At 43.4% G+C, this 25,385-nt stretch overlaps 1 protein-coding gene across 1 annotated transcript in view; it reads left to right on the top strand.

Annotated features, from left to right (window-relative positions):
- Window positions 1-25,385, top strand: part of PRKCE (protein kinase C epsilon) — a 472,021-nt gene that overhangs the window by 371,968 nt on the left and 74,668 nt on the right. The window contains exon 11 of the mRNA XM_006216450.4: window positions 21,016-21,170. Coding sequence (XP_006216512.1) covers window positions 21,016-21,170 — 155 coding nt within the window. The remainder of the gene's footprint in view (window positions 1-21,015; window positions 21,171-25,385) is intronic.

The raw sequence follows: 25,385 nt of genomic DNA, 5'->3' as shown, positions 1-25,385 counted from the left end.
TTTGAATTATGTGCTGTTAAATGCTGGCAGAAGAGCTGTGTTGCTGTGTATCTTTTCTCTAAAGAACATACTACATATTTCAATTTAGAAATGCATCTTCAGCCCTCTAGACCTGAGGTTAGCAAAATGAATGACTGAAGAAGCAAATTCATGTATAATCACTACACGTAAGGTCAGACAGCCCTTCCCTTCCACGAGCATGGACTTGGACTTCCACGGACAGTCCAAGAACCTGCATGACTCTGTCCAAAGTTTCTTGATGCTGTAAATGATATTTGGGGTGGGTAAAGCAGTAGAGGGTAAAGTCTCAGAGCTCTGCTGCCCCTAGGCAGGCTACAGACAAACCAAGACAGAGCTGGCATCCAGAGGGAAGTGGTCAAGACCAGAGAAGGCAGACAGAACCTACTCAGCTGTGCAGAGCAGTCTTTCCCTTCAGTACTTCTCAGTTACAGTAGGCCAGTGGGAACAGGGCCTCTGAAAAATTTTATATAAGATGCTCAACCCTGTTTGCATCAAAACTATCTGCATCCATGTGTCCATCTCAGTGACCAAAAGAGTGCATTGTTTAGTTCTTCAATCTTATGGTCAGATTTTATTTCTTTTTCTTTAATTCTATCCTATTCACTCTATTTTTTTTTCCTATTAATTTTTTTTCACATTATTCTCTGGTTCATTGTTCTGTTGATGTCAGTGTCCTAGAGAAGTGGTTTCAGGCTGTTTATGCTAATGGACTCCTTCCTTAAAATGAAACCTGCAGAATAGTTCACTCTATAAAATTATAAAAGGGGGATCCCCTTTTATTCAAAGGAGCTATGGGGTTCCGTTGCCTGTTGGCTGGCCTCCAGGGCACCTTCTTGGCAACTGTGATTCCTGTAAAAGAGTTTTAAATCCCCTGCTTTAGCTGTTGGGGGAAATCAGGACTGGCAGGCAGAGTTTGCTGGAGATTAGCATCAAACTTGCTTCCACGAGTACCCTTTTGGCATCTTCCTCTCATTCGTGCATCGACAGAATACTTCTCACTCTCCTCTAGGTGTGAAGCACGGCGTCAGATGCTGGTGACATGGAAATGAGTGAAATAGACGTGGTCCCTACCCTCTTGCGGAGGGCAGGGTTTTAGACTTTCACAAGCAGAATCTGTCCCCGTGCATGGGCTAGTTGGTATGTTCTGATGGCATATTGTCCCTATGGGTGCTTCCTGAGCAGATGTGTCTGGCACAATCTAGTTAACCTCTTCATGCAAAGTGGTCCCCTTAGGAAGCCACGAGAAGCCCAGCATGCCAAGAAAGTCCTGCTGCGATTCTAAAATGATCCCAGGGAAGCATGGACTAGACACAAACTATGGGGACTAAAAGGTAAATAGAAGAGTTGGACAGAATCAGGGCTGAGGTTCTCTGTAGTGTATTAACATGTTTTCTTTATTTGGATTGACCGCCTCCTTCCCTCACTTCACCACTCATTCTAACTAGGAGTGGAAGGGTAAAAATTCAGCTTATTAATGTAGGTTTTCCTACATTTAAAACAATAGCACGCAACCTTCAAATATGTCTCTCATTTTACTAAGTGTATTCTTGGAAATCGCATGAGAATGCAGCAGAGGTGGGGAAAGCTGATCATTTTTCCCCCTCTACTATCCAGTTGCTGTGTAGCTTGCAGTTAATCAGTTTTGCCACTAGGGGGTGATCATAGTTGAAAAGTAGAGCTGAGAGAGTCAGGATTGAATCAGGGGATATTGATGAAATAGCAACTGGTTATTATGTTTGATTGACCTAGGACCAAAAAGAGCAAACTGAAGACCTAAAATGCTTTAGGCTTAGCTAGTGAGTAAATTTGTGATATTTCCGGGAGGATAAATGTTGGAACTGCCGAATACTTGTTTTATGAGCAAGACCCTGAAGTTAAGCAGAAAAAAAATGGACAAAAAGTCAGGGGCAGAGCCATGTTTTTCTTTTAAAATAGATACAGAGAAGCATATGTTTGTTTGTTCCTACTTGGTGTTTTTGTTTTACTTCTAAATTGAGAACAGCTGAAATAATTTCTGAATTGTTCTGGACTTTTGAGCACAGAATCCCAGACAGTTTCTGTGGTCTGAGCCCTCAGAAACCCACCTGATGAGAGATGAAGCCCATCTCTGGAAAAAGCTATTTGATGCTCCATGAAGCAGCCTAGGTCTGTTTGTTTCCCCTTGCATTTGAAAATAGAAGTCAAGCCTGCTCCCAGGACAGAGGATCCTGCCACTGACCATCTTGAAAGGAGCAGGAAAGGATTTGCACAGTTTTGCCAGACAGCAGTAACAATCTCCATTCTTCATGCTGTAATCCTCCTTACTCACGAATTCTAAATTGGAGCAGCATTTTCCCATCAAACTCATTCAAGAGGGAAGTTATTCAGTAACCCTGGAAGAGAATAGAGGATTCATTTCTGATGATTTTACAGACTCCTAGTTCCTCCTAGATTCTCTCTGAACCCCAAGAGTTGTTGACTATAATGAGGTTTTAGTCCTCAAATTTGCTAATTCTTGATGTATGTAAGAATGGTTAACTGCCTTTAACAGAGCGTTATTCCACTGACATCCCCAAATCATCGAAGTATATTTATAAATGAACTTCACATGAGTTTCCATTAATGATGTGTTTCTTAATACTGACTGATAGGTAACCCCAAGTTAATTAGATTTCCTTGCCCTGATGGTTTCTTTAAAACATGGTATTAGATGATAATGGAAAGGACAGTCTTGGCAACAAATGCTTAAACCGTAGCCCAAGGGCTTTAGATTATCATCAGCAGCAGCCTGCAGCAGAAGCAAAGTCTTACTGAATGTTATCTCTTTTCTAGATTAGATAGAAAGAAGAATTAGGGAGATAACAAGGAAACATTTTCTAAGGCTGGTTATACTCTGGTTTGGGTGACAGTACAAACTGGAAATTGCAAAGTGCCTCGTTGGTCAAAAACTGGTAGCCGCTAAACTGGTAGGAGGCAGAATTAGTTTTTTTAATTCTCTTGGGCTCTTTGTTTGGGCTTCTTAGTATTACAGACACTGGGGGTGGGTGGGGTGGAGCTAATGTTGAGGACAGCGAGTTGATGTTTTCTGCTGATGTTGCTCTTCGTTTTTACCCAGAGTATAAAGGAGAAAATGTTGACTTTCTCGCTTTCAAGGCCATACTCTTATTTCACCCTTGCATGTTCTTGACCCTTCATGATATTTTATTTATGCAATGGAGTCTTACTCAGCCATAAAGAAGAATAGAATAATGCCATTTGCAGCCACATGGATGGACCTAGAGATTATCGGACTAAGTGAAGTAAGTCAGACAGAGAAAGACAAATATTATATGATATCACTTATATAGTACAAATGAACTTATTTACAAAACAGAAATAGATTCAGAGACATAGAAGACAAATTTATAGTTACCAAAGGGGAAGGTGGAGGAGGGATAAATTGGGAGTATGGGATTAACAGATGCACACTACCATATATAAAATAGACAAACAATGAGGATTTACTGTATAGCACAGGGAACTATATTTAATATCTTGTAATAAACTATAATGGAAAAGAATTGGGGGAAAAATGTATATACATATATGTGTGTGTGTGTGTGTGTGTAAAAAACTGAATCACTTTGCTGTACACCTGAAACTAACACACTATTGTAAACCAGATCTACCCTCCCCTCTCAAAAAAAATTCTTCCACACTTCAGCGCTAGGATCCTAGAGTGTATGGTAATAATTCTCCAAGTTTCTTTTTTTCAGACAGGTAAAGGAGGCCAGGATTGATACAATTCTTGGTGTATTTAAACCTAAAAGCCTACTATTAAGAGAGGAAGAGAAAGGGGGGAGGCAGCTGTTTAAGAGCTATACCTTGAAAGAATGCTGTATCCACAGGGCAGGGAATGTGTCTATGGGTGAACTAAGCTACTCCAGGAATCTCAGTGAGAAACAGCATTTGAGGTTTGTCACAGTTTCTCACATACTCTTGAAATAGTCTATTTCCCAACAAGCGAAAACAGACGTCACTTCATGCACAGACTTTCTCTAATGCCCCAACATCTTACCGTCTGTTCAGTTAAGCTTCACAGTCAGAAAAAGAACACAGCCGTTTTGGTGAATGATCTGTTACTCTTCCCATTGGATTAGCCAACTCTTATTTGTGTGTGAGGACCACAGTTCAGATAAGATCTGGTGTAACTGTTGTTAATTTGGAGAAAGTGCCTTTCAGATTTTAGCAGAAATTTACCTTCTTCTAGAATTCGATGCTTCTGATAGACCTTTGCTTTATCTTAATGATCAAGATCTGAAGTCATTAGAGATCTGAAACATATACAGAGGAGAAAATTTAAATATTTTCCAACTGGAAAATTATCCTGAATTATTTGTGTAATATTTCCAAGCCATGAGTGATCACAGGTGCTTTGAGTCATGTTGCTGATTCCAGGAAAGTGTTTGCGTAAGTTTAGAAAATAGAATGGACCAGTTGATTCATGCTTTAGCTGATGGCGTTGTCTCCTGGGAGGCTAGGGCACCCCTCGCCTTATGTCTATAGGGGTGGTGGAATGCTGCCATTTAATTTGTCTTAACTCTCTCTTTTGAGACCGTATTGCTCCCGCCCCACAAAACCATTTGCAAAGATGCCGCAGCCCTCCAGAGATTACTATTTCACAGACATTCCAAAGGGCTGGATGCTGCTAGCTCAGCCATTTTAACCTTGGCATTTCCCTTAAGAAAACAGCAGGAGTAACTGTGACCCAGAGGAAGAATATGGAAGTGGTAAGGGGCTCCAGGGGTCTTCGAGGAGTTGAGATAGCCTAGTACAGTATTAGATGAGAGGGAAGCATTTATAAATTTCCTTTTCCTGTGTTTTGTTGTTTCCCCTCTGTTTCTCCCGGCATACCCATCTGAGGGCCAGCTTGGCTTAAGTCACCGCAATGGAAATATTGAAGAGTCACCCCCCTTTATTTAGATCTTGCTTTCCTGCCCTTCCTTTCTCCCCTCACCTCAAATTTATGAATGGAAATAGATAAGGAGAGATTGAATTGGCCAGGGCTGTAGGTTGCATCTTGATTTTCTGGTCTCTGGGGAGGAAGGCAGGGAACCATCTCCTCCAACTGGAAACCCTAGGCTTCTATTCATTTAACAACTTTAGGTTACCCAGTACATTGTGTTCAAATAAATTGTGAAAATAAGTTATTTCCAGTGCTCAGGGCATAGTCTGCGAATGGATCTGTCTGTCTCTCATAAATTTTCCATTTGGATGGTCAGAGCAGGGCAGAAGTTTCTCGCTGGGCTGTTAGGCTACAGGCAACTGTTGTCACTGGCTGACCCTGGGTTGTAAGTACGTGGGAACTTTGTCAAGGGCTTCGCAGAGAGGAGAGAGAGTTCTGTGGTGAGGTCTGCCTTTGGGTTGGAGAGAGCTCTTGCTAATGATGCTTTTGTCAGTGCTTCTGTTTGAACTAAGTTGGCAGAGTTTTATCTTATCCAAACAGATCCACAGCAAAAGAAAACTAACGTGGACAATTAGAATTGGTGGTAAATCTGAATTATACTGAAAGTCTTCATAAAGATGATAGGAGTTACTGCTTATAGATTGTTGCCAGGTACAAGTTCCTCCAAACCGTCAGTGATGAAAAAGATAAGGGCAGTTTTAATTAGCACATTTGCCAAATAAATGGGTGCTGTCCCTGTGCTTAAAAAGGTGTGTTCTCAAATTAATTACAAATGTTTGTGCATTTCAATTGGCTATTACTTGGCTAAGCAATGCATTTCTTTACAGAGATATAGTTCCAGTTTGCTCCTGTTCAAGATATCACAATCTCATATTTGAACAAATGCCAGATGGATGAAGTGTACTAGATAGTGAGTCCTTGTCCATCAAAATAATTTGGTTCAAAGAGTGGTTTCATCGGAAAAGAATGGAATGAAAGTAGTGTTTTAGAGCCCCAAGAAGTAGTTTCGGCCATGCCTGGGAGGTAGAGGTGAGAGGGTATCTCCTGACCCAAGGCAGTGGGCTGTGCACTCTCTTAAAAGGTCTTGGCTCCTCTCATCTGCATGTTCAGAGCATGCTCAGATTAAGGTCCGGCCTACGTGGTGCAGCTTCACACGTAATTTCAAGGATAGACACATCTCAGAGTTCTGAGTGGACGATAGAGAATAAGCAGTTTACATGTTGAAGGCACACCATCTAGCATCTAATATTGATGCTCAAAAAATATCTGCCAGAGATTGATTGACTCTGATGAAGTGAAAGCACCAAACTTCCAGTTAGTTTAGCAGAGCCTGGAAGCCCAGAGTTGTGGGCTTGCCCATCCTGATAGAGCCAGTTCCCTTCATAATAGTTTCTTGGCAGTCTTCCTTCTTTGCAAACCCAGAATCTGATGCAACACCGAGGAACAGTAAAAGTCATGTGAATCTGGAAATATACCCCTTTTCCAGGCATTTGTTTAGAGTTTCCTGGCATTGGATTGTTGATAGGTCAGTATCGCAAGAGAATGCATATTTTTTACATAATACTGTGGTTGAAAGCAGAGTTTCCTCACCAGCTCACTGATTATTTCACTAAGTAAGGAATTAATCAGAAGGCAACTGAAAAATCTTTTCTTTTCGTTGTTCATGTGAGACTCTGATGGTTTGCCTCTACTTGACATCATTGGTAGGTAGATTCCCCCTGTGGAATTCTTGAAAGTAAGGTCATGAACATGGGTATGCCTTAACTGGTTTGTATTCAGGATGAAGAGAAGTAATCTAATTGGGTGAGCTGCTTAAGTAATCTAAGCCATCTAACTTCTGAGCACGCCTGCTCTGTTAGATTCAGAAAGAGACCTCAGGGACTGCTCTGAGACCCGAGACCATTAAACAGTGTTGAATTGGCTTGTCTGGAGTAATGACACTCACCCATCCTGGTAATTCAGACAATCTTAGCTGAACACAACCAAAATTATAGTAACTATGTAGATTGATTAATCTGGTTAATTGGTCATTATCAATTGATTCACTGTTCTATGCAAGATATAATTTCTGCTCTCAAGGATTGAGAAAGTCTAATTGAAGAATTAGGGTAGATAAAGAACCCTGAGTTAAATAACCCTCTCTGCCTTAACAATGTAAGCTAGTGGTATAAGGTTATAATGTATAGGATGTGATTAATCATCACATGGGTGGTTTAGGTAGTTCCATGAACTCACAAGAGGAAGAGTTTTCTAAAAGCTGTCTTCATTGGAAAAGACATCACCAAAGGGGGAGAGAGTAGGAAGTGGTTGATAGCTAGAGAGGGGGGACCTGGAGCAGAGTTGCCTGGATGGTTCAGAAGTGACCAAGAGCAAGGAGTGGTTGCCACAGGAAAAAAAAAAATCAGCTCAAGTAGGATGTTGTGAGGTAGGCTGAAATTTAGGTTACCACCAGACTTGGGGAGGTTCTAACCTGAACACCTCAAAGTGGGATCCCTAGATTAGCAGCATTGCATCACCTGGGAGCTTGTTAGAAATGCAGAATCTCAGGTCTCAACCTAGACCTGCAGACTCAGTATTTCAGGGTGTGGGGTCCAAGAATCTGTGTTTTTTAAAAAGCATCCAGTTGATTCTCATGCATGAAAGCACGCCTACTGATAATGTGGGTTTTGTTCAAATGAGTGAAGGCTCTTGAGTGGGAAAGTAGCAAATTCTTCAGTGAGCCAACAAACCAGGACACTAGGGATACTGTCTTTTACATGGAAATGTCTTCAGCATCCTCAATGACAATTCTCGCCACCTGCAAGGTGCAGTCTCTCCAAGCTGTCAGTTACCTAACTGGTGAAGTTAAAGTCCTATAACTGTCATGTGAAGTGGTTTCTGAAGGTTGAGGGCAGGTCTTGTCTGGGCAATGATGTGATAGGCATCTATGGTATATTTTTATTGGTAGGGATTTTTTTTAAAAGTGTGTGCTTTGCAAGAACTCTATAAATGAGCAACAAGAACAAACACCTGTATAGTGCTTTATAGTTTAAAACATAATACTCATTCACATATTTTCTGACCATTTAAGAAATTAGTTTCCAGGGGAGGGTATAACTCAGTGGGAAAAGCACATGCTTAGCATGCACGAGGTCCTGGGTTCAATCCCCAGTACCTCTGTTAAAAAAATAATAAACCTTATTACCTCCCTCCAGATAGATAATTAATTAATTAATTAATTAATTTTTAAAAACCTAGTTACCTCCTTGCCACCTCCCCCCCAAAAAAACCTAAAAAATAATTAAAAAGAAAAGAAATTAGTTCCCACTGTTTATTAGGAAATTGAGATTCCCACATTACAAAGTTAATGTGAGCCCTTGAAAACCAATAAACTTTTTTGATGGAAAAATTTTTCCAAACTGTATTATTGTAGCATTATTATTAGTATCAATATAATTACTGTTAAAATAATAGAACTAGCACATATTTTTAAGACTTGATGGAAAGAGTGTTAAATATTATTTTAATTTTAATTGGTGACTTTGATATAATAATGTATTGAAGGCTGTCAGAAGTTAGGATTGCTGTTCTCACTTTAAATAGCCCCAGATTGGCAATTTTGGGGATCAATTCTAGCTAGTCTGTTACATCTTTATTTCCTACCTTACTGCTCCAATAAGCTGGAACGTATGGAATTTCCTTAAGTTTAAAATCCTAACCTTAGCTTTGCCTACAGTATCACATAGTAGCCCTTGGCCCATGGGCTTGAGAGCGGCGTTAGTGTCTGTTGTGACGGATGGTGTGGGTCTTGGCACCAGTATTTCTTTCCCTCGCCTATTCAGAGGACGTTTTTCACCCTTATAGTTTCACAGTTGTGGTCCAGATGGTGGGGTTTGCCAGGAAGGAGACCACTGTATAAAAGACCTGACATTGTATTCACCTGTATTCCACATTGACTCTAGAGAGGGCCATGGGTCCCAGAGAAAGGAACAAACCCCCTGGCATGTGCCTAAAAAAAGCAGCAGTTTGTGTCCTAGAGATTGAAGACCAGTTCTTTAAACACAGGCTTAATGTGCAGACGTGAACACACAGTCTTGAAGCTAAAGCCCCATTATTTTTGATGTATAAAATGTGAGCTCTATTGTCAGCTTTCTTGAATGATGCTGAAGGTGACTCCTGGTGTAACAGAAAGAGAGACTTGGGTTCAGATTCTAACTATACTACTTACCAGCCCTGTGGCCTCAGGCGGGTCAGTAACCCCTCTGAGCCTCTGTTTTTTTGTTTTTTTGTTTTTTGTGGAAAATGCAGACAGTAATACCTGCACTCAGGATTCTTGCATCAGTGGAAAAGTAGCTCATACTTCCCATGTAGTATGTACTCAATAAATTTTACCAGTTGTCAGTTTCTGCTTGTTAATTGTGTCCTCACATTAACCTTAGATTATAATCTGAGGCCAAAATAGAGGTGGTTTGCTTCAAACAGCAAGATCTCCTCACCGTTCCTTAAGTCTACCAAATGCATCCCATTTTTATGTCTTCATGGTTTTCCTGTACCTGGAAAACCCCAATTCTGCTTGTTTTGATTCCCTTCCCCCTTTAAGTCCCAGTTCTTGCATGGAGACTTCCTTCGTTATTTCTTCATCACAAATCTTCAGACAATAAAATACCCTCCTGTGGTGTTAACTCTTTATTTCGTTGGAGTTTCTCATTCCTCCAACTAAATTGTAGCCTTTTTGAAAGTCCTCTATAAATGCAGACTAATGAACTGATTTGAAATATGTTTATTACCGAGCCATATGCAGCCACTGAATGGAGGCTTGTGAATGAAAAATTGAAACTAATATATTCCTGAGCAGCTTTTTGGGGCCAGGCATCTACGATAAGGATAATCTACTATAATTTTCCAAGAAGTAGCTACTATTGAATCTTGATTTTACAGGTGGGGATACCAACATCCCTGATTGTCCAAATGCACACAGCCAGTGAGTAGCTGAGCTAGGACTTGAATGCAGGCAGTCTGGGTCAAGAGGCTGAGTTTGGACCACTACACCATGTCAGTGAGGATGTGGATGGAGAAAGCTATCAGAACTTTCAAAAACGCCCATGGACAGAGTTCCATAAACAGGGATTGACTGCAGTCAAGTCATGAATTGTTTCAGTTGAGGTTCTCCAAGTCTTTTTTTTCTCATTCATGGCATTAACAAGTCTATTTAGATAATAGATTTCTACATTTAGAGAAACCAGCCTCTTATTTGAATTGTCAGCCCTCTGTCATTGTATCAGAGTTGCGACTCAGTCCTGAAACTCTCACTTGCTTTGTCTATATTATCACCACCTTCCCAGGTCGTTAAGAACAAAAGGTTTGTGAACAAATTAAACACAGGCTGTTTTTGTTCTGCTTCCACAAGCACCTGCGCCTGCGGAATGCGTACTGCATGGTGTTGATTCGAGCTCATAAATTTTTAAAAAACAACACATGCCAGAATCCAGCACCTTCCTACAATATCACAGCCAAAGTTAAACAGGTCCTTGGAGAGGACCTTGTGCTATTTCACCAGATACTTAAAAGTTTATCTCACCACACTGTCCGGGGCTCAGTGTAAACCTGGGCGGAAGTATGGAGATCAAAGAATTTAGTAATCAGAAACCTTTGTTCATGCTCTGTCTGTCATCAAATGAAAGTATTAGTGAAGTGGTATGGAAATCCTCTTTAGCTTGCCTGCAACTACCAGCCATGCCACTTAAGATTTAAAACAATGTGATCCAGTGTTCAGAATCCACAGGATTGAGCTGTATGCATACGTTAGTGTATTATTTCCAAGTTGCCAATTTCCCCCAGATTAGCACATTTTCATTTTGGCTTTATTAAAGGAGTCAGAACATGAAAGAGGATTTAGCACGGTGGAGATGTCAACGGAGCTTTCTTGCCATCACAGAGTGGTTTATTTGGTTTGGGGCAGCCATGCACATGAATCCTTCAGTGTGTCTATAGGACTGAAAGTTAAGCCAAGTGGGACTGGAAAAAGGAAAAGATGAGAAATACAATTATGTTGTGAAACCACAGCTCTCTAGCCATGGGTGGGAATTCCAGGCCCTTGATTTGATTTTGTATGGCCCTACAGTTGCAAAATGATGGTATTAGCCACACAGTCAGTGCTTTATTATGGCATGAGTGGAATGGCTTGAATGTGCTGAGCATGATGTGAAGCACTGTAGGGATGCAGCTAGATGCAGGAGACATGGCACTGGTAACTATTCCTATTGTGGAAAGCCGTGGTTTTCCTGAGAGTACACTTTGTCTGTCTGAGTCCTGGGATGAAGGAAGACTAGAAACCACTGGTCCAAGAATTTACACTTGAGTTGAATTTACCAGCACATGAAATTCTCACAAAAAGATGCAGAGCCAAATGCAGTAGAATTATCATATCTTAATGTTAGAAGGCACCTTAGCAATTGTCCAACCCAGTGCTTCCCAAACGTCACTGATCATTAGGAGCTACCTGGGAATTTAAGTGAATGTTCCCAGGGCTGTCCAGAGTTAGAAGCTCTGATAGAGGGGCCTAGAAATCATGTTTTTAAAATGCTGCTAAGGGTTTCTGTGGCTCTGCCAGCTCATCTGGTCCATCCCCTTGATGAACAAAGAGGGTTTTTATTAACAACCATATGAAGTGATCAATTCAGTATCCAAGGCTGGCATCCTCAGGTTGGAAGGAACTCACTGCAGAACAAAGCAGCGGGATCCAATGTTGGACAGAAGGTTGGAGTTCTTACAAGTCCTTCCTTGACTACAACAAAAGGGGCCTCACTTTATCTTCTTCTTCCCATCAGTCTTAGTTAATCTGCAGTAACATGGATTGAATTTACCAACATGGCAGTCCAGCAGTTGATTACCAAAAATGGCAGTCCTTCAGTGTTTGAAGAGTTCCTCTTCAATTTGTTCCTTTGTTTGATAGCTTATTCATTTGTTCACTCATTCATTCAGTTTGGACTATCAGCATCCTCTAAGAGTGGATTTATTGAGGCTGACCATTGCCACTTCCTTCAGCTGCTTCATGTACATCTCAGCTTCTCTACACCCTCCTGTTTGCCATCCTCTGGATGAACTCTAGTTTGTTGGTGTCAAATATGGTGCCTAGAATCGGACACCACACTGCCCATGTAGTCTGACCAGTGGAGTCCAACAGGAGCTATAGGAACAGTTGCTACCTATGTCCTGCTTCTACTAGAGAGTGTTGTAAGAATAACCAAGAGCCCAAACTGGTGTGGACAGAAAACTCCATAGCAGATCAGGAAGGGAAAAGGTCAGCGTTGGTTGAACTTATCAGGCATGAGCCAGTCCTAGTGAATAGGTAAGCTTTGGAATGGAAGAGAGTGCCTTCCCTCCAGTATTCCTAGTGGAGAAATAGTCTTATTGGAAACTCAGGTAATTGCTACATGGACCACAGTGTGTGCGTGCTATCTGGTCTGCAGGTTAAACAGAGGCTCTCACCACATCATTGCCCCTACACGGAGGATCATCTCTGACTGCTGCCCCGAGTCAGGAGATGTGAAAAGACAGCTTTTTTTTCTTCTCTGTACAGTGGGCCCAACCTAAATATGTCCATCTAAGAAGGTTATGTTTCCTTCCCACAACTGAAAAGAAATGTTGATGTACTGTCTCTGTTTAGGGTCAGCTACCTGGTATTTGCTTATGTTTAAAACCATCCCAAGAACTTTGCATGTTCTTTGGGAAGAAAAGAAAAGGTAAGGAGAGAGGAACTACTGTGGCATTGACAGCTGGTTGGAGCCTTAACTGGTCAGTTGTTTCTTACGCACAAAATTGGAAAACGTTTCCTTGATTACCTTTCACTGAAAAGACTGGCCATTTTACCATTGATGTAGGTACATTCTAATCCCCTGATTGGTAAGCAGGATTTCAGTCTACATAGAACTATGCAAGCAGGCGAAGAAACAAAAAACAGAAAAAACAGCAGCGACAGTGGCAGCACTAATACGGCGGAAGGCTTGGCCTACCCAGGATGGCAGGCTTTATTTACAACAGTCGTAGGTGCATGAACCTCCTGGAAGTCAGACCTCAAGTGTGACCTCTGCAGGTGCTTTGTTTTGTGTTGGGCAAGGGAAATAATAAAGTGACATCTGAAGTTTCTGGAATCAGAGTAGTAGCTACATGGGCTGCTTCAGTTCTGTGTGAGGTTCAGTTCTGAGCTGGAGATCAGAGACACCCATTTAGTTCTTTACTGAGCTGGACCTGCACTGAGCCTTGACCAGATGGGAATATGAAAGAAAAGGGCACCCTGAGCCCTAGCTGTTGGTGCTTACATCCTACACACAGGAAGGTGTATTTGTGGAACAGTGAGAGCTTGATGCAATCACACACTGGATTGGGAGAATCCAGCTGAGCTCATGAAAAAGTTGTTGGTAAAGGACAAGAGTATCCTGTGGCCTTGGCTGCATGGGGAACTAGGATTAGAACAAGAATACTTCTGTACATGCCTATGCTTAAAAACACTTACAAGGAACATTCTGTCAGTCCTTAACTTTGGCTTCAGACAGCTGACTACTGGTGACAGTGGGCTCCAATGAGCAATCAGTGTTTTCTCTCTGTTTAAATTAACTCTTGGTATCATCAAAGACAGATTTGGTCTATGTCACTATCTTGCCCAGAATGGGCAGACCAGATTCTAGATGGGCACCAGGTACACCACAGAGCAGGAAACCTCTCCAGGATGACGAGGTGCTAAGTTGGGCAGATGAGTGAGAGGATGCCTTGCTGCTCTCCTGGAGTCTGGGTCAACAGCCAGGGACAGGGGGTGGTAGCCAGATGCTACACTCAAAAGTGGCCCTTGATGGAGAAAGTAGCCAATGGGTGAAAAACCGGGAGGAAGCTGGGTACTAAGAGGTGATGCAGAGGTACCAGACGTTGATGTTCTGGTGATGCAATAGAATAAAAGAAAGCCTCAGCAAAACCACACCATTGTACATTTCATTGCCACGTCCTCCATCTAAACCCTCTTTGTCATTTTGAAAGAGGAAACTAACAACAAGCCATTATGCCTGCTTACCTTTAGATGTTGCTCTTATTCACAGCATGAGATCACATGGGGTCAGTGTTGTTGAGCTGTAGCCTACTTGGGGGCTATTCCATAAGTACTGTTTTATCAGGTGATAGAAAGTTCTTTCTCATAAGATGTTGAATACCTCTGTAAAAGGAAAAGTGTTCTCTGATGTCCTGAACCAAAACCCTTCCACTTTCCCCTGGCTTTCACACGTGAATGAAAGTGCATGGGGCAAGTTAGCAGTAACTTCAAGTTGTTCCCTGGGCAAAGTGCAGCTCTAACCAGGGGCAGGAAATCTTTATTTGATCTTTATTGGGCAAGTCAGTTTGGAATTGCTTTAGTTTGGTTTGACCAAGGAAGCATAATAGAGAGGAGGGAGGGTTGCTTGTTGATCTTTTTCAAAGATGATAAAACATTTAGCACAGTGGAGATGGGGGAGAGATTGAATAATTTGAGGCCACCTTCTTTCAGTCCATCTTGAATTCTGCTTCTAGAATAGCTTTTCTTAAAATCAGCTTTAATCGTGCTATTTTACAGCTCAAAATGTTTCTAGAGTTCTTTATTTCCCACCTGTGTTTTCAGAACCAGCCTCCCAACCTCCACCCTACTACCACCCAGTCTTTCTCCTTTCTCCCTGTTTCTAAGCTTTTTCCCCTGGCTCACTCCTCCTCTCTTCATCCCACATGCAATGGTCATTTTTGCTTACCTCTGACCTTCAGGCCTGTGCTTCTAACTTGATAGACCATCTAATCCTCCCACATTCCTTGTTCAAGACCTTTATTGTGGTCTTTCCCCTAATTCAGATTTATCTCAACCACATTCTTACAGCAATGACCAGTTCCATCAAAATCAGTTGTATTATGGAAAATAAAATCTAGAAAGGGTTTTCTTATGACTGTTGCTTATAATAATCTCCTGTAAGTGCTAAGACCTGGATGACAGACAATTCTTCTCTAAGGGCCCAAGAGATTAAGGGCCCCGATACATAGGTTTTGCAATCTAATTTGATCCAGGAGTGTTTAGCACATAATGAGAGAGCATTTTGTGCTGCTTTCTCCTGTATTCAGTTCCTTGCTCCCGGGAACCAAAGCCATGGCTTATATCATCTTCCATATCTGCCAATCACCTACTCCAGGGCTGGGCACCCATAAAAGACCTGTTGAGTTGAGAGGTTAAATGATGTAGATGTGAAAAGGAAAGGATGTTACAGAGTGTAAGGCCCATGATTCCCTTAGATGGGATGTTGGAAAAATCGCTCATCCTGTCACTGGTGCATCAGAGGCAGACTGTTCCAAGTCCACTCTGTTGTTGAGTGCATGTGTGAAATTGATTCAAAAGCGATAGAATCTTTGCACATATAAACAGCTAACAAACGATGGAGAACGTGTGTCCAAACAAACCGGATTGGCAGGACACGCAGTGCTGCTGAGAGGAAGCCTCTGGCTATCCATCATGCCTTACAAGATGGATGGGGTGGGCCTAATTTTCTCCTCAAAGTCAGGCAGGGTTAGCACTCTGGGGAAATGGAGCCCAATGGGAATTTCAAACACATGGTGTGGCCCTTCCCGCTTGTAGGTCATTATTAACTATTCTTACCCTAAATGGCCGTGACATATAATCTCTTTCCTAATTTTATTATTTTCCTTGCTATCACAAGACCGTAACTTTTTAGACATTCAGGTGAGATTAAGGGAGGAGGAGGTAGAATAAGGCTTTTAAATTCTTTGATTACCTCAGAAAACATATTTGCTTACTTTACCAGGAAGTTGGGTTTTTGTTTTGTTTTGTTTCCTGCCGATGCCAAGAGGGGATTAATGAGTAGCCGCTGGCTCTGCCAGCTTTCTTTTGATTTGAGTTTATGTAATTAAGCGGTTCCCAGAATGACTTGAAGTTCTCACTCTGCATCAAAACATGCTTCTCAAATGTGTTAGGTGTGGAGGTCAGAAACAATCCAAACGCACTGAAATGGAGTGAGGGGAAGTGAAAAATGGATCTTGCTTTAAAAACAGTCCCTCCTATGTCAGAAGGATTGACTGTGCTTTGGAGCCATGCATACTGAGCTGTGTTGAGTAGAAAAACAAGTTAAAACTGAAGTTCAAATGGGCTGAAATTAGCATAACTCGAAATGAGGTTAACAAGAGACATAACACGGGGAAACCAACTCTGATTTACTATTGCATTTCCGGCAACCAGAGCCTCATCCATGGTGGAGATTCAAGACCTCATGCATTTGACAAAGACATACTAGGAACCCAGGCTCAGTTCTAGTTGCTGGGGATACAGCAAGAAACTAAACCAACAAGTAGAATCCCTCCCTCAAGATGCTTACATGGGGTGAATGTTGGATGAGCAGATTTTTATTGAGTGCCTCCTTAGGTACAGTTCTGAGCTAGTAGTGGTGTTGGGGTTGCTGGGAACAATAAGGTGTGTTCCTCGGGAAATTGACCATCTCACTGGGAGTTAAAGACAACTGTCCATGGAACAAAAGAACTGTTCAAAGCTGTAACCAGATACTGGATGCTGATACAGACAGACCCCCTGAGGGTGATGTGGTCAGAATGGACACTGCCTGGCAAATTTTGCAGACAGGAGGCTCACTGCACTTGATGCCGCGTCTTGAAGCCTTTAACTCCCTAAGTAGTAAGAATTTGTAGATGTAAATATCAGAGCACCCTGTGGTTTCATTTCTCACTTATAGCCCCCTAAGCTTTTTAAATTCTTCTACCCCCATAATTGTTGTTTTTAAAGGGAATTATGGTGGCTTTTCTTTGAGGTTAGGCCAATTCCCTTAAAAACCAGCAGGGCAGAATTACCAGTCGTTCTTGCCCTCATGAAGTATACAAACTATGGGGAGAGAAAGACATAAATCAGTTACACAAATCAAACCCCCACTGGAGAGTGTAGTGTGTGATGGGGGCTTTGACCTTGTCAGAAAAGTCAGGGACAGCTTCCTAGAAGAAAAATGGCTGCAGGGAAATCTGAGGGATGAGGAGGGATTAGGTGAAAGGAGAGGGGAAAACATTCCAAGCAGAGGGAGCCAGCATGAGCAAAGGCCTTGTAGCAGGAGAGTTTGCTGCAGGGCAGAGGAAACAAGGGACAGCTAGAAGTGAGACGACTGAGAAGAAGTAGATGCGGCCAGATCATACAGGCCGCGAGGCATGTTGGGGAGTTTTCTACCTATTCCAAGAGTAACAGGAAGACTTTGAAAGAATTAGGAGGATAGGGGAAGGATAGGGCATGGGTCACAATCAGATTTCATTTTAGCAGGGTAACTCTGTCCATAGTGTGATCAGCTTTTGGTAGGGGGACTGGAGTCAATGGAGGAAGCATTAGTAAGAAGGTACTTGCAAAAATCTCTAGAGGAGATGATAACTGCTTGGACCAGAATGGTGGCCACAATGGTGGTGGAAACAGAAAGAAGTAAGCAAATGTACCGAGTACAAAGGTAATAGTACAAAGGTACAAAAGGTAAAAGCAACAGGACTTGGTGATGGATATGAGGGATGAAGGAAAGGGAGGTATCAAGAATGACTGTCAGGTTTCTGACTTGTACACTTGGCTGGATGGCAAAGCCCTGCCCTGAGACAGGCACCCTGGACAAAGACCGGTTGGTTGGGGGAAGATTATGAAGCAGTTTTGAACATGTTGGGTTTGAGTGCCTCTGAGACATCAGAGGGAGATGTCAGAAACACAGCTGGGTAAATGGGTCTGCAGCCTTGAGGAGAGGTTTAGGATAGAGGGAGACGTTTGTGAGTCATTGGTGTCAAGGTGCATTAGACACCTTGGGTGTGGATGAGATCACTCAGGGAGTATAGAAAGGGGAGGAGAGGGGTGGACCTAGAACCCCGCCTTGTGAGATTCCAACACCTCATGACTGGAGAGAAGAGAAGCCTACAAGAGGAGGCAGAATGAAACGTGCCAGAAACAGAGGGAGAAAACCGGCTGAAAGCCAAGGGGCACAAACGTTTGTTGGAAGAGGAGGTGATCGGGAAAAAATGCTGCTGAAGGGGCAGGAAAAACCTAGACTCAGTAATGACAACCATAACTGTCATGCCTACAGCTCTAATACTGTCAGGAACAATAGTACTAGGCAGCCTTTATGGAGCACGGATGATGAGCCAGGCACTTTAACATGTAATTTAATCCTCATAAGAATTCTGCAAGGCAGGCCCCATTGTCGCCCTCGTTTTCACAGACGAGAAAGCTGACCACAGAGAGATGAATTCATTTGCCTGAGGTCACACAGCCAGTAAGTGATGAAATGAGGGTGGGAGTTCTTCTTTCTTGCTCCGTGGTCCCCATCCTTAAATGCCATGGGTCCAATTCTGGAGGATAAAAAGCCACCGGGGAGGTGGGGGGGGAGGGGAGATCTTTCCTCTTTAGAGATTTGGATTCCTTCAGTCACAGGCAAGGAAATACTCCATTGTTGCTAAAGCCCAGGTTCAAGTTGGGGACCGTGGAATGGCATCCCAGCAGCTGTTCCTGTTGGTGTGGTTCAGGCAGGTTAGGACAGTGTCGAGTGCCTGATGCAGCTGTACTTGTCGTGGGAAAGACTTGCCCCAAGTGCTCTAAGGCGGTGGTTCTCAAAGTGGGGTCCGCAGACTGGCAGCGTCACATCACCTGGGAGCTAGGAGATGCAGATTCTCAGGCTCCAACCCAGATCTTCTGAATCAGAAACTGTTTGGGGCAGGGTTGAGGGGAGCAGGGGAGGAGTCCATGTTCTAACAAGCCTCTGTGTGATTCTGATGTACAAGTTTGAGAACCTGTGTTCTTGGAAGTTCTTTGAAAAGAAAAAGAGGAAAACTCCAATAACGTGTAAGCTATATACCTCACAGGTGCAAAACAGCTTGGCAGAAACCAGATGGGAGAGTGGTTGTCAACCCTGGCTCCCTATTGGGATCCCATGGGGAGTTTTGAAAAGGACCGGTGTCTGAGTATCACCCTCAGAAGTTCTGGTTTCATGGGGCTGGATCTCACCTGATCATTCGATTTTTGAAATAAAAATTTGAATGGGGAATAAATGATTGAGCTTTTGGCCTCTGAATACTTCCGAGTACAAGATCGTACTTGAGGGAGAGAACGAGGCAGGCCTTGAAGGGAAAGAGCAAGTCAAATGACAGAGAAACTAGACCTTAGGTCCTCTGTGACTGCCAGTAAAGCTTGAATAAATCTGGAGATTGTGGTGGGGCAGAAGGTAGCCTAGATTCATAACAATTCTTAGTGATGGACTTATTTTCAAAGAGATGCCAATTACAAGGAGATACACTGTCAAGACTGCTTCATGAATTAAGTATCACTGTGATTTTTTACTCTTTTTTTAATTAATTTTTTTTAGTTGTATTTGTTTTCTTTTTTCCCCTTGACAGGGCAGTGGAGATTGAACTCGTAACCTTGTGCACACCAAGCACACACTCAGCTACTGAACTCTACCCCCTGCCTGTGATTTTTACTCTTCATGGGAAGATTCTACTACTTTTGATCGAAAATAATATTCTGACATCCTCGTAGGAGCTCCATTTAGACTGTGCCTATATGTTAAGAATCTACTCTGCCCCTCTGGCCTCTCAAACCTCGTTTCCCCTGGGCTACCTGAACCTTCCTCCCCATCTGACCTGGTCAGTTTACCAGTCCCCAAGCGATCTCACTCTGTTCCCATGTCCTGGTATTTGTTCATGCCTCCCTCCACCTCCTCCTCCTCCTCTCAGCACCTAGCTCCTTCTACAATCCTCCATGGCCCCCTAGTTCAGAGAGCGCCTGTTTCTCCTGGTCCTTTCAGCCCCCACTGCCTTTAAGGCACTCTGCTTCTATTTTGTTTCCATCATTCTGACCGCTTTCCATCTCTGCCCCTGGATCATAAGCTCCCTCGCCTCCAGGACAGTGATGGCTTAACATTCTTTGCCTCCTGCCTAGCACAGCAACCCACACTCTACAGGCTCAGAAATAGTAGTCAAGAAACTGTGCAAAAATAAGTTTCAGTCCATCATCTTCCCATATTATCATGGGGATAAGATACACCACCCTCAATGAGCTGTAACTGGGGTTTGGCTGTTCTTGAGGGCAGAAATCAGAAGAGGCAAACCCAAGTGGGAATCCCAGAAGGAGCAGCCTCCAAAGTGAGAAGTGGCCCTCATGGGAGGGGGCTCTCACCAGCTCATTAGTCCGTATTGTTTGTATTAGTTTTCTAGGACTGCTTTAGCAAATGACCATAAACAGTGGCTTAAAATAAGAGGAATCTATTCTCTCACAGTTCTGGAGGCCAGAAGTCTGAAACCAGAGTCAATGGCCCAATATCAAAATGTCAACCAGGCTGTGCTCCCTCCAGAGGCTTTGGGAAAGTGTCCTTCCCTGTCCCTTCCAGCTTCTGGTGGCGGCCACCTTCCTTGGCTTGTGGCCACAACCCTCAGTCTCCACCTCCTTGGTCACATTGCCTTCTCCGTTCTCAAATCTCCTCTGCCTCCCTCTTATAAGGACATCTGTGACTGCATTGAAGGCCCACCCTGGTGACCCACAGTAATCCCCCTATCTCAAGATCCTTAGCCTAATCACATCTGTAAAGTCTTCTGTGGGAGGGCGGGGTTTGGTTTGGGGTTTTTTGGGGTTTTTTTTTTTTTGCCATTTAAGGTAACATTTGTATGTTAAGGGATTAGGATGTGGCTGTCTTTGGAGGAGCCATGATTCAACCTACCACACATATACAGGTAACTGGAGCCTCCACAGGTCACACTTCAAGGTTGTAACAGAGATTAGACAAAGACCCAAGTCTCCTTTCTGTCAGTTTTGGGCTTCTCCCACTAGACCAAGCTGATGCCTATAAAAGTAAGACAGGGAAAAATTTTTAAAGAATACTTTGTACTCTAATTCATGTGCTGTATTCCTACATCTTGTCTCCGGAACACATGCTACCAGGATTCACCCACCTGTGCAACTGTCCCCCTCAGATCCAGGTTCTGATACTTTGGGCTCATGGTATACTTGCTGGCCTGTGTGAGCAGCTGCTGTGGAATTCACTGAATGGCATTTTCTCCTCTCCTTTCAGGACCGCCTCTTTTTTGTCATGGAGTATGTAAATGGTGGAGACCTCATGTTCCAGATTCAGCGCTCTCGAAAATTCGATGAGCCTCGATCCCGGTTCTACGCTGCTGAGGTTACATCAGCCCTCATGTTCCTCCACCAACATGGAGTCATCTACAGGTAGCTCTTCCCTCCTCCTCTCTTTTCCAAAAGCAAAAAAAAAAAAGAGAATTCTCTGGAAGCTTGAACTGACTTTGGCTCCTGCCCAATGGGTCTCTTAGCAACCCGGTTTAGATTAGTTGTTTGTTCCAGTTTGCTTACAGAGGACTCTTTTGGGGGGCTGTTTATCACTATGAATGTTAATATTTGAAGAGCCCCGGGAGATCTGACCCACTGTTTTTACCAGTTTTGATTGAAAGCTTAAGCACGACATTTTAAAGGCTCGGCGCCGGGCAACCTTGGGGTGACCTTCGTTGCTCTGTCTCCCCCACCCTCTTCCTTGAACATCAGGGCATTCTCTTGACTTTTTCCTTCTGTGCCATGAACTTCCTCCCCTTCCCAACCTCTTGCCACTTCCTGAGTTTGTTTGGTTTAGTTGTCTCCAGCAGATAGAATTGGAGAAGGAGGAGTTCCTTGGGGGTCTCTGGATTTACGATCTGGGGGGGAGGAGGGGGGAACTAGACAATATCCAACAGGAAGTGACTCTTTGCAGATCATCCAGTCCCTTATTACTGCCTTGTCCTCCTTCCAAGAAAATGTAGAACACATGCACGCGCGCACACATACACCACACACACACACACACACACACACATTTTCCAGTAAGAGAGCGGGACTGTTTACGCAGGCTCTTCTGTGAGGTCAGGAATTCTGGGAGGAGTAAATATTTATAATTAGCAACAAGGACACTAAAGTTCCATAAGTTTTTTTTCAATGACTGTCAATTTCTTTACTTGGGTTTTGCTTCCTCCTTTTTTTTAATTGGGTAGAAGAGTAGCTGGCTTGGTACAACCCAGAACTAATCACTCACCAGAACTTCACTGGCCCCTTCCTGGGAGCCATGCCCTAAACTAAATGTTCTTCAAGGTTCTCTGACCAACCCCCCACCCAGCCTTCCCTTCCTACTGACATCTCTTAGCTTCCTAAAAGTCTCTCTACTGAAAAATAGTCAGTGGCTCCCAGTGGCCCACATAATAAAGCTCATATTTTTTAGCCTGCTTTCATGGCCCTCCACATTGCAAGTCCACATATTTGTTTCCTGTTACTGTGTAACAAATTACCACAAACTCAGTGCCTTAAAACAATACCCATTTATTACCTCACAGTTTCCATGGGGCAGGAGTCCAGGCATGATGTACTTGGGTCTTTCTGCTGTGATCAAGGTGTCAGACAGGCTGCATTCTATCTAAACTTGGGGGTCCTCTTCCAGGCTTACATGGTTGTGTGCAGAATTCATTTCCTTGCAGCTGTAGAATTCATGTGGCTTCTTCAAGGCCAGCAGAAGAGAAAGTCTTTCCTGCTTGGAGTCCCTAACTTCGGGGAGATCTGGACCCTCGTTGAAAGAGATTGCTTGATTAGATCAGGCCTAACCAGGATAATCTCTCTTTTGTTTAACTCAAAGTCAGATGATTTAGGGACCTTAGTTATGTCTGCAAAAATCCCTTTGCCCTTGCCCTGTAATGTCACATAATCACACTAGTGATATCACATCACCTTTTTCACATAGTTTTGGTTGGGGGTAAGTCACAGTTTCTCCGTCATATTCAAGGGGAGGAGGTTCTGGGATTATATCAGAGTGTGACTCATTGGGGGTCACCTTAGGTTATATCTCCTACAGCCCAGTACACGTTTCACCCCTCACTTCCTATGATACCTTGTTTTGTTTTGTTATTCTTATTTTTCATGGACATGTAGTCAATTTATATTGTTAATTTCAAGTGTTCAGTTACACATATACATAAGTACGTATATATTTTTTCAGTTTCTTTTTTGTTACAGCTTATTATAAGAAATTGAATATAGTTCCCTGTGCTATACAATAGATCCTTGTTGTTTATCTGTTTTATATATAGTAATCCATGAAACCTTGTTTTGAACCTACCAAGGTTCTTAGCTTTCCTCAAACTTACCTGCCAATTCCCAACTTCCCTGTGCTTCTGCCCTCCTCTCCTCCTCCTCTCTCCAACCCAGAAGCCTCATGCAATACTGTCTGCCTGCTCGAAACCTGATTCTTACCAGCCTGAGCGAGTCTCTCCATCCACCACGCTTCATTTGCAGTTTGGGAATGAACTACAAGTTAAGACTCATTGCTGCACCTGCCACTCTTCACCTTGTGCTGGGGTCAGGCATCCAGGTGGATCCTTCACTAAGTAACACCCTCCCCTGAAGGGCCCTGGCTTCTTTTTAATCCTTCAATCTTATTTAACTTCCTCTTCTTACCTTGCACATAGACAATCATCACCAAATGACCATTAGCTTTAATTAGTTTAAAACCCTAATCTCTACCCCAAAAGCAGCTTGCAGGCTGGTTAGAGTTACTGGGGTTGGGTATGTGGAAAGATCATTCATACTACAGGGCAGTGCATTGTTAGGTGCCAGTGACAAGAAGAACTGTCATTCTCTAAGGTATCATCCCCACCCCTCCCTGTTGGAATGGGTATAATCATCCACAGTTTACCAGCAGGAATTCAGAGACTTACTTTAATAATTTGCCCACAGCTGTACTTGATAGGTGACAGACTCAGGAGGTATGAGTGGCAGATCAACAAGCTCGTGCTGTCCATCATGAACTTGTCACGGGGCTCTTCAAGTCCAAGTTCGCACTCTTTATTAGTCATGCCAACACTCCCAAACTTGACTTCTTTGCATTTCTAGTTTCTTCTCCTTTCTGCTTCCCTCCCACAACACCTGTGAATGCTTTTGTTCTATTGACTTCTATGAGCCATGCTTTCCCCCTGTCTTTCTCTCCTTCCCACCTCTCTGACCATTTATTCCCAATCTCTGTGTCACCTGACCTGGTCCTTCCCCTCTCCAACCCCCATTCTCTAAATGCTGGTTTTTCCCAGGGCCTTCCTCCCCAAATACTCTCCCTGAGCAATTTCAACCTTTGCTTGCCTTCAAATGACCCCTGAGTGCCCACGACTTCCATATCACCATATCCAGCCCCCAAGTTCTCTCTGGAACCCCACACAAGAACTCTCTCTCAAGATGACCTCCAAGTCCTCCTTCCTTCTCCCCTGGCTAGTTTGCAATAGTTTCCTGACTTGACTCACTCACCGCCTCTCAATTTTCTGCCCTCCCATCTGTCTCCCTCCCTCTCCATTGCTGCCCAGTGTCCTTTCAAAGCACAGGCTGACTATTACATGGTCCCCTTCTTAGCATCCTTCCATCCTTATCAGATAAAGCACAGTTCCTCTTGCTGGCCTCCACACTCCCTCAGCCATGGCCCTGGGGCTGCTGTGCACAGCTGTGTGGTTTGGGCATAGCCCAGGAGTAAGGGACCTAGACAGTGAGCAGGAGGTGGCATCCAGGCCTTCTCTGTGTGGCTGGCTTCAGCCTGAGAAAGGGGAGCGCTTTCTACTCAGAGGAGATGTCTTTGTGTTTTTCACCAAGACACCATGGGTGCTAACAGGGCCCTAGTGGCCCCCAACTGAGTGTCCCACCCCCAGGCACTCCAAATTAGGCCATTCTCCCCCAGATACCATTCTCCTTCATTTCTCTGTGTCTTGTCTCCACTGTCCCTGGAATCCCCTTTCTCCTAATCTGTGTCTTGATTAGTGAGTGGTTCCTAGGTCACATCCACAGTCTTGACTGCTTCAGAGTCCCTGGTTTAAAAAATAGGCAGATTCCAGAATACTAGAGGAGGGGGATAGATAAGGATACAGGTGAGGAAAGAGGGGCCATGAGTTGATGATTGCTGAAGCTAGGTGATGGGTACATGAGGGTTCGCTATTCTGTCTACTTTTGTGTATGTTTTAAATCTGCCATAATTTTAATTTAAAGAAACTCCAGCAATTCCAGGATAATCTTCCTAGAGCTTTCAAGAGGTCTAGAATCAGGGTTCAGGAATCTGTACTTTTTAAAAACATTGTTCCTCAGGTGATTTGGGGACCATAGGTCTAGAAAAATTCCATTCTGCCCTCAGGACTGAGTCACATGCCCCTGCTCTGTGAGGCCTTCCCTAACCACCCAGCCTGTCATGGGGATCGTGCCTTCCCTGAGTGACATGGCATCTCTCTGCTCAGGCTGGTTCCCTCCCTTTGCCAATCTTTTATTTTTACTTAGGATACCTATTCTGTGATTGAGAACTCCACATAAGTGGAGTGTGCTTACCTGGCTGGCTTAGGATAGTACCCAGCTTGTAGTAGGTATTCACAAAGTATTTGGTCCAGTCTC

The sequence above is a fragment of the Vicugna pacos genome, chromosome 15, assembly GCF_048564905.1.
Source record: "Vicugna pacos chromosome 15, VicPac4, whole genome shotgun sequence".
Lineage (NCBI taxonomy): Eukaryota > Metazoa > Chordata > Mammalia > Artiodactyla > Camelidae > Vicugna > Vicugna pacos.
This window is presented reverse-complemented; position numbering and strand designations above follow the sequence as displayed.